Source organism: Sphaerodactylus townsendi, linkage group LG06, assembly GCF_021028975.2.
Source record: "Sphaerodactylus townsendi isolate TG3544 linkage group LG06, MPM_Stown_v2.3, whole genome shotgun sequence".
In the NCBI taxonomy this organism is placed as follows: Eukaryota; Metazoa; Chordata; class Lepidosauria; order Squamata; family Sphaerodactylidae; genus Sphaerodactylus; species Sphaerodactylus townsendi.
In genome coordinates, this window is record NC_059430.1 from 129866079 (window position 1) to 129875760 (window position 9682).

Consider the following 9682-nt stretch of genomic DNA (forward strand, 5'->3'; position numbering starts at 1 on the left):
TGAGAGTGAGCTATGAGCCACAAGCCTCCCATTCAAATCTCACTTCTACCATCCCTCAGGCAACCGAGTCCTCTTTCATCCCCCGACTCCTCCCCCATTTTCAACATCTTATATTTGTTTCCTGATTTATGCAGTTATACTATCTGAATGTTGTCCATTTCCACAAACCCTTTTGGGTAAGCAGCAACGAAAAAAACAGAACAAACAAATGCCGGATACTACTGGCCTACCTTACAGGCCTGTTTTAAATACTACTGTGATAAGCTTGGAGCATACGATGGTTTATTATATGTGGATTAACTGAATCAGGTGATGGAAAAGAATAGGTCTCTGCCCGAAGGAGCTTACAGTCTGAAGTTTTGCTGTGAGAGACCACAAGGGTGGAAGCAGCAAGAGTTACCAGGATAGCTGAAGCTGGCATGGAAGTTAAAGCCACCAGGATGTCCCCCCACCACCACCACCTCCACCCAGTGGGAGTTGCGGCTACTTGCAGACAGAAATGCACTCTGTACATTGTATTGTCGAAGGCTTTCACGGCCGGAATCACTTGGGTGCTGTGTGGTTTCCGGGCTGTATGGCCGTGTTCTAGCAGCATTCTCTCCTGACGTTTCACCTGCATCTGTGGCTGGCATCTTCAGAGGATCTGATGTTGGGAAAGCAAGTGGAGTATATATATCTGTTGGAGTGTCCAGGGTGGGTGGAGAAACATTGTCTGTGAGTAACAAAGAAGGCAACCAGGTCAATAGTTGAGGGCATCTGAATAGAAGTATGAGTAACAATGAAGACTATAGCATGGGAGTAACCCTGTAGATAGCAAGGTCACTGGTGGGAGCATCTGAATAGAAGTATCCTGGCCTTTGTTTCTTGTGTCTATGGTCATCCTGTGTTTGTGTGGAGCTGGTTAGACACTGTCTTGACTCTAGTATTTTTCAACACTGGCAGCCAAGTTCTGTTCATTTTCATAGTTTCTTCCTTCCTGTTAAAATTATCCATGTGCTTATGGATCTCAATGGCTTCTCTGTGTAGTCTGACGTAGTGGCTTTCAGAGTGGTCCAGAATTTGTTTTTTCAAATAATATTCTATGTCCAGGTTGGTTTATCATGTGTTCTGCTATTGCTGATTTTTCTGGCTGAAATAGTCTGCAGTGCCTTTCGTGTTCTTTGATACGTGTCTGCGCGCTGCGTTTGGTGGTTCCTATGTAGACTTGTCCACAGCTGCATGGTATGCGGTAGACTCCTGCAGTAGCTAAAGGATCCCTCTTATCCTTTGCTGAATGTAGCATCTGTTTAATTTTCTTAGTGGGTCTGTAGATTGTTTGTAGGTTGTGCTTCTTCATCAGTTTTCCTATGCGATCAGTGGTTCCCTTGATGTATGGTAAGAACACTTTCCCTCTAGATGGCTCTTTATCTTTGTTCATGTGGCTTGTACTTGGTCTTGCAGCCCTTCTGATTTCTGTATTAGAGTAACCATTAGCCTGTAGAGCCCTGTTTAGGGCTCTATGCACTCTGTACATGTTTAGAGGCACTCCATCTGTGCACACAGCCTAGGCTTGAGCTCCAGCAGGCAGAAGTCGGCTCCAGCACTGGGGGTTTGCCTTGCACCAAGCCCTGCCGTTGTTTCGTCTTTTGTTTCTCACGGTGCTTTAGCGCTCGCTGGCAAGGTGAGGGTTACAGTCGTTTCCCAGAAAAGGCAGGGAGGAAAACCGAAACGCAAACGGCAGTCTTCTGAGTCTCAGCCCAAGCGCAGCCGTAGCACAACAGGGCAAATCCACCCAGAACCTGTGGCTCCTGAGCTCCTGCAGGAAGTCTACAATGCCCCTCACCTTTCTGAAAGCATCCTACCACAGGTAAAGGCTTTGCACGAGACCTCTCTTGCCCCTTCCAGCTTGGGGGACATCTTCCCAGCACCCAAACCCATCCAGCGGCTGAGTCCATTGGAGTGTGGTCTGGTTCCTGGGTCCTTAATTTTGTGGGCAGCCAGGTCAGAACCGCAGAGGAAGCATAAGAGGACTTTGGGGGAGAGGATGGACCGTCACAGGTGAGGGGGTGATGTTTTTCGAATGGGCGTATTGGGGAAAACATGGGGGGAAATTGAGATGATGTGTTTGAGGTGGGCGTAGCGGGGGAGAGCTAGATTGAAAAAAATACGCTGGTTTTACCATTCAAACACACATATTTTTTATTAGAGTTAATTACTATTAGGGGCTCTCTGGATTCTGTTCCATAGGTAGGAGCAGCAGTGGCGTAGGAGGTTAAGAGCTCGTGTATCTAATCTGGAGGAACGGGGTTTGATTCCCAGCTCTGCCGCCTGAGGTGTGGAGGCTTATCTGGGGAATTCAGATTAGCCTGTTCACTCCCACACACGCCAGCTGGGTGACCTTGGGCTAGTCACAGCTTCTCGGAGCTCTCTCAGCCCCACCTACCTCACAGGGTGTTTGTTGTGAGGGGGGAAGGGCAAGGAGATTGTAAGCCCCTTTGAGTCTCCTGCAGGAGAAAAAGGGGGGGAAATAAATCCAAACTCCTCCTCCTCCTCCCCCTCCTTCCTCTTCCCCTCCCCCTCCCGCTTCTTTCTCTTCCCCTTCCCCTTCCCTCTTCTTCTTCCCCTTCCCCCCTCCTCCTCCTCCTCCTCCTCCTCCTCTTCTTCTTCTTCCTCTTCTTCTTCTTCTTCCTCCTCTTCTTCTTCCTCCTCCTCCTCCTCCTCCTCTTCTTCCTCTTCCTCTTCCTCTTCCTCCTCCTCTTCCTCCTCCTCCTCCTCCTCCTCCTCGCAATTGAGAGGGGGGCGTGTTCTGGGAACCAGGCTCCCTGGGTTCTTCACTTATTGGGTGGGGAGGGTTGGCTGGATGAATGTACAGCCCTTTTCATAAGTCCTGAATGAGTTTTACATACTGTTGAAGCAAGCCCACTGTTCACGGCACCTGTCTCGTCACTGGTAGGGATAGGGGAAGCTTAGGGGGGTTGCTTTACGCCCACCCAACGATTTCTGGATCAGGGCCAGGACCGGCGGAGGGCCCGTGGGTGCACAGTTGCTCCTGGAGTGCAGATTGGAACCACTAAAGAATCTTAAGTGCGGGAAGGGATTGGAAAATATGTGGCACGACAGCTTTTATTTTAAAGAATGGGAAGGGTGTTGTTGTTGTTTTTAGGAGCGGAAACAAAATCAGTTCCAGAAATCAGTGCCAGCTGGCAGCCCCTAAACGTTGCAGAGCTCCCAGCTTCATGCGCCCCCAGTTTGCCCCTCCCAGGCGGGGCCTGGAGATCTCCTGGAATTAAAACTCGTCTCCCGACCGCAGAGATCCGTTCAACCCGGAGAAAATGGCTGCTTGGGAGAGTGGCCTCAGTCTGTGCCATTGTGCCCCGCTGACGTCTCTGTCCTCAGCAGCCCCCAGGAGCAGCAGTGGCGTCGGAGGTTAAGAGCTCGTGTATCTAATCTGGAGGAACCGGGTTTGATTCCCAGCTCTGCCGCCTGACCTGTGGAGGCTTATCTGGGAAATTCAGATCAGCCTGGGCACTCCCACACACGCCAGCTGGGTGACCTTGGGCTAGTCACAGCTTCTCGGAGCTCTCTCAGCCCCACCCACCTCACAGGGTGTTTGTTGTGAGGGGGGGGGGAAGGGCAAGGAGATTGTCAGCCCCTTTGAGTCTCCTGCAGGAGAGAAAGGGGGGATATAAATCCAAACTCCTCCTCCTCCTCTTCCTCTTCTTCCTCTTCCTCTTCCTCTTCTTCTTCTTCTATCTTCTTCTTCTTCCTCCACCCCGAAATCTCCAGGAAGTTCCTGACCCAGAATTGGCAGCCCCTGTCTGGCATCCTGTGGTCATCTAGTTGCCTCTGGGGAGTCCTGGCAACCTTGCTTGATTCACCTTTAGCAGCTAGTGCTCAGAGGTAGACTGCCTCTAAGTGTGGAGGTTTGCTTTAGCCATCACAGCCAGCACATCACGGCCAGCCTCCGCTTTAAGTGGCCGCAATCTTGTGTTTTTGTGCCTCCCTCTGCAGGCAACTCTGATGGAGCCCAACCACACCCTCGCGAGGAACTGGAGCGTCCCCGGAGACCCTTTCGTCGGGCTTCAGCTGCTGCTGCAGTTCAAGCCGCTCTTTGTGCCTCTCTACTGCCTCCTGGTGGCGGTGGCGTGCCTCGGCAACTCCTCCTTGGTGCTCTGCATCGCCGCCGACCGCAAGCTCCACAACGCCACCAACTTCTTCTTGGGCAACCTCTCGGTGGGCGACCTCCTCATGTGCTTGGCCTGCGTGCCTCTGACAGTCTCTTATGCTTTCGAGCCCCGCGGCTGGCTCTTCGGGCCTGCCATGTGCCACGCCGTGGTCCTCCTGCAGGTGGCCACCGTCTACGTCTCGGTCCTGTCTCTCACAGCCATCGCCGTGGACCGCTATGTGGTGGTGGCCTACCCGGTGCGGCGACGCATGGCCCTGCGCTACTGCGGGCTCGTGGTGGCCGCCATTTGGGTCGCCTCTCTTGCGCTGGCGGTGCCACCTGCATTGCACTCAACGTACCTGGACCTCAGCAGCATCGGACAGGAGCTGTACATCTGCGAAGAGTTCTGGGATCACATGGCGACGCAGCAGCTGGCCTATTCGTGCGCCACGCTTTTTGTCAGCTACATGGTCCCCCTCTTGGCCGTCACCGTGTCCTATTGCTCCATCTCGGCCCACCTCCGCCGCCGGTGCGTTCCCGGCTTGGCCAGCTCCGACCAGAGTCAGTGGAACAGACAGAAGCGTAAAACCTTCGTCCTGCTGGTGGGGTCGGTGTTGGCCTTCGCCTTTTCCTGGATGCCTCTGCAAGTCCTCAACCTGGTCCGGGACGTGGACCCCGACTTCTCCGTCTTGAGCAAGAGGTACATCAACGTGGTCCAGCTTTCCTGCCACTTGGTCGCCATGAGCTCGGCTTGCTACAACCCCTTCATCTACGCCTCCCTCCACCGCAAGTTCAGGGCCCGCCTGCGGGGCTATTTCTGCCGCAGGGAGGAGAAACGAGGCAGGGCGGGCCACCCCGATAACCTCGCCCACGGCACGGCAGCAGTGTGACAAAGCCTTCTTGCTTCATCGGGACACGCCTCACTGGTTTGCTTTGATAGCTGCCCATTTAAACACTGTCCAGCTGTCCGGGCCCTGCGGGACCTTGGTGAGTTCCGCAGGGCCTGTAAGACAGAGCTATTCCACCGGGCTTTTGGAGGGGCCGGCCGCGGTTCCACCGCCCCCCATTAAATCAAAGCTGCCTGCCTGGACCACCTTGGTTGGGCCCTAATTCCACCTTGGGCCCTGCTTATCTCCCCCCCCCCTTCCTTCTTCTTCCTTTTCTTTCTTCTTTGGCCTTAGATCGGGCGCCTGAGTGTAGATGTGTTTTTACACAATCTGGTCGTTTTAATTTATTTATTCATTGCTGCTGAGTTTTAATGGCCTAATTTTTATGCTGTATTAATTTGCGGTTGGAAACAGCCGTGTTGTGAGCCGCCTCGAGCCCTTCAGGGATGAGGCGGCCTATACATTTAATAAAAATAAATAAATAAATAAATAAATAAATAAACAAACAAGACCCTGTGAGCTGCAGTCCCCCTTGGTGGGCCGTTTTTGTCTCCCCAGGGTCATATTTAAAACAAGCCTAAGAAGGAAGTGGAAGCCAGGCAGTGCCTGGTAAAGTCATAACAACAACAAAAGAGGGCCACTCCCCACTTACCTCTTCTAAGTGCAACGCCGCAGCGACCCCGCGTAGAAAAGCCTCCTTGGCTTTTGACCACAGAGTCATTTGTTCCCCACTCATTTGCCATTCAGGAAATAACACGGGGGAGCAAGAGGAGGAGTTCCGTGGCAATCGAGCGTTCTGATTGGCTGGCACGCGTGTGCTAGTCATGGATGTGCGATAGAGTGGTGAAAGCCAGCGGAAGGCGGGCCTCCATTTCGATTGACTGACACGCAGTAGTTGTTTTTGATAGGCTCGCGCCGCAAAGCCGTAAAGAAGTTCGAGCAAAGGGAGCAATGTTGGCACATCGCGTTGTGCACACGTCTCAATTTCCGCGAGCGTGCATTGTAAAAGAGGATGTCGCCTCGTGTCTACATCATCACATAGCTTCATGTCGCCCACTTTCTGACGGGGACACCCTCCCTAGACAAAATGGCGGTTCCTGTTTCCTGATTGGCCAGAAACTGTGCGTCACAGCGAATCAGCCGCGCGTAAACAGCCAAGGTTCCCCACCACCCCACGGCACCCGTGGGGTTTTTGAAAATGTTGCTCTTTGCAGAGGACCTAATTTGCCGCTCGGCAAGGAGGTGGGAGAGCGGCAAATTCCGGGCAGCTGCGCAGTGGGCGCTGGTGATGTGGGGAACGTCCAGGATCCTTGTGTCTTTTAAAGAGGTGACCCCGCGGCTTATGGTGAGTGGGGAGTGGCCCAGAATCGGGAGTTCAAGACTGGGATCTCTGCTGTAGCAAATATTTTTGCATCCCAGTTGCTGGCCTGGGGGAGGTCTTCTGAACTCTCCAAATCCATTCCCGCTCAGATCCATGGTTACTAAAGGAAACAAGGAACAGACGCGATCTTTGTACCCTGTTACCCTGTAAGACCTACTCTGAAAATAAGCCCTAGCATGATTTTTCGGGATTTTTGGAGGATGCTTGAAATATAAGCCCTACTCCAAAAATAAGCCCTAGTTACAGATTCCCCGGCGCAGCTGATCTGGTCACGTGGGGGGCGCAAAAAATAAGACATCCCCTGAAAATAAGCCCTAACGCATCTTTTGGAGGAAAAATTATTATAAGACCCTGTCTTATTTTCGGGGAGACACGCCTCGAAAGGCTAAAATATTTTATTTGACAATCACGAACGTGCTCATCCGACAGATGCTCAAACAGATAAAAGGGCAGCCTGCTCTTTTGGGCCGGCATCTCAGACTTCCCTGCCGCAGCGGAAATCTCCACCGCATAGTCAAGTGATGTGCAGTAATCTGTCTCGGCTGTTTTTCTAATGAGAAAGGAACCCACTGACCTCTTGAGATTTCGCCTCACATCCAAGTCTTTCCTTGTGCTCAGATCTCAGCCCCCGTTTGATCTGTGGTCGAATCCCCACTACCGCCTTAGCCAGGTTTCAGAACACAAACTAACCAGGTTTGAGGGACGGCCTCCCCATGGCTTGCGTGGCAGATTCCGTTTCTGGCGCTCGTTCTCCCCGTTACTCCATGTTCTGGCAGGACCTGGTTGCTAGTGGCATAGACCCCATTAACACGGTTCAGAGCTGCTCCAAGGGGAGGGATGAGGGTTGAAACCCTGACTCGTTTCCCGCCCGGGAGTGTGATGCGGAATTCGGGCAACCAATCAGCGCTGCGATGCGCGCGCAGCCTTTCCTTGGTTTCGTTTCCGCTTTTGCGATCGGCCAGCAGAAGGGGACGCAAACGTTAAACAGTCAAACGTGTAACTTTGAATCGTTAACGGTTTACACAGGTAACGATTAGCTGTTTGCACAGTTAAACGTTAAACTTTTACACGCTGGGTTTTTTTGATCACGCCCCTACAATGTACGTTTCTGCAGTGGGAAAAGGTCCTGCCCTATCAAGGCACGCCAGCCAATCAGGGGAGACCGGCGAAGCGAGCTCGCCTGGTAGTGGGGATTGCTAAGAGTTCTGCAACTGGGTGTGTCTGCTGTGTGCTCGCTGCGGTGGGGAGGGAGAAACTCCGATGAAGAGGACACGGTTTCACAACGAACAGGTTTGGATCTGCGTGCAAATTTCAAGTGGGGATTCGACCTGTGTCAACTGCAGACAACCGCCCATTCACGACACCCCCTTCAGTACAGAGAGGGCTGAAGCTCAGAGGCAGAGCACCAGTTGGCACGCAGAAGGCCCCAGGTTTAATCCCCGGCAACTCCTGTTTAAGGAATCTGGTAAACTCCTCTGCCTGAAACCCTGAACAGCAGCTGCCACTTTGAGTGGGCAATACTAACTTTGACGGACCGAGCGTCTGATTCCACGTAAGATGACCTCATGAGTCTAGATGTCAGTTTCTCTGTGCTGAGACCATTAAATGAATATACGAAGGTCAAAGATGTCTGCCGTTTCATTTCTCCCTCGCCACAGACACCAATTGGATGCTATGATTTATCCCTCCCACCCTCTTCCAGGGGCTCTTCCACACAGTGGAATTGTTCCAGAGCGAAGGTCCGTTTCACACACACAGGAGAAAGTGGTGCCAGACCAGACTGTACCACTTCAGACTGCAAGCGGTGCTGTTCAGCTCTGGGCATATATTTTTTAAATTCCTCCCTGCAAGTAGAAAAACAACTCCTTAGGGAGATAGCGTCTACCTTTGTTCCTAATGCTAATTTTCTAGCCAGCATGGTGTTAAGAACAGGTGCACTCTAATCTGGAGAACCGGGTTTGGTTCCCCACTGTGGAGGCTTATCTGGGGAATCAGATTAGCTTGTGCATTCCTTAGGCTAGTCACAGTTCTTTGGAGCTCTCTCAGCCCCACCCACCTCACAGGGTGTTTATTGTGGGGGGGGGGAGGGAAAGGAGGTTGTAAGCCCCTACAGGAGAGAAAGGGGGGATATAAATCCAACTCTTCTTCTCTTGGCAGGGAGTTTTTGAAGCATACTGGAGCAAATTACCATTTCATTATCCTGCAGGCGGGAACCAGGGATAAGGGACACACTGAAATCCCACTGAAAACTAAATCTGGATAAAACCAAGTTTCAAAATAAACTGCACCTTTTCATCGAGGTTTCAACCTCCGCACTGCAGCATGTTTCTAGCGAAGATCTCTATGTCTATCTCAGATTCAAAAAATGTTACAATCCCCACATCCATGCAATTGGCTTTGTGGGTCTATCCTGATTGGCTGTTGTGCCGTTTTGGAGTGGGAACTTCCCCCCCCCCCCAAAAAAAACGTGCTCATGTTAGGACGCAAGCACGTACGCACGGTATCCCCACCCATGCATCTTTCTTCTGATTGGCTATTGTGCTGTTGTGAGATCTGTACTGCAGAGTCTCATTACATAAGAACATAAGAACTAGCCTGCTGGATCAGACCAGAGTCCATCTAGTCCAGCTCTCTGCTACTCGCAGTGGCCCACCAGGTGCCTTTGGGAGCTCACGTGCAGGAGGTGAAAGCAACGGCCTTCTGCGGCTGTTGCTCCCGAGCACCTGGTCTGTTAAGGCATTTGTAATCTCAGATCAAAGAGGATCAAGATTGGTAGCCATAAATCGACTTCTCCTCCATAAATCTGTCCAAGCCCCTTTTAAAGCTATCCAGGTGAGTGGCCATCACTGGGTGGGGGGGGGGGGGGGTGGGGGGGGGGGGGGGTGGGGGGGGGGGGGGGTGGGGGGGGGGGGGGGTGGGGGGGGGGGGGGGTGGGGGGGGGGGGGGGTGGGGGGGGGGGGGGGTGGGGGGGGGGGGGGGTGGGGGGGGGGGGGGGTGGGGGGGGGGGGGGGTGGGGGGGGGGGGGGGTGGGGGGGGGGGGGGGTGGGGGGGGGGGGGGGTGGGGGGGGGGGGGGGTGGGGGGGGGGGGGGGTGGGGGGGGGGGGGGGTGGGGGGGGGGGGGGGTGGGGGGGGGGGGGGGTGGGGGGGGGGGGGGGTGGGGGGGGGGGGGGGTGGGGGGGGGGGGGGGTGGGGGGGGGGGGGGGTGGGGGGGGGGGGGGGTGGGGGGGGGGGGGGGTGGGGGGGGGGGGGGGTGGGGGGGGGGGGGGGTGG

At 53.8% G+C, this 9682-nt stretch overlaps 1 protein-coding gene across 1 annotated transcript; it reads left to right on the forward strand.

The window, feature by feature from the left end:
* Positions 1 to 3996: 3996 nt before the first annotated feature.
* LOC125435843 (prolactin-releasing peptide receptor-like) lies at positions 3997 to 5171 on the forward strand. Its single transcript, XM_048502263.1, has one exon. It carries the CDS (start codon positions 4000 to 4002, stop codon positions 5032 to 5034), a length of 1035 nt encoding a protein of 344 aa, XP_048358220.1. The 5' UTR covers positions 3997 to 3999; the 3' UTR covers positions 5035 to 5171.
* The last annotated feature ends 4511 nt before the right edge of the window (positions 5172 to 9682 follow it).

What these genes read in the sequence shown, in the direction of transcription:
- LOC125435843 (XM_048502263.1), top strand. Translation starts at nt 4,000, where the DNA reads ATGGAGCCCAACCACACCCTCGCGAGGAACTGGAGCGTCCCCGGAGAC.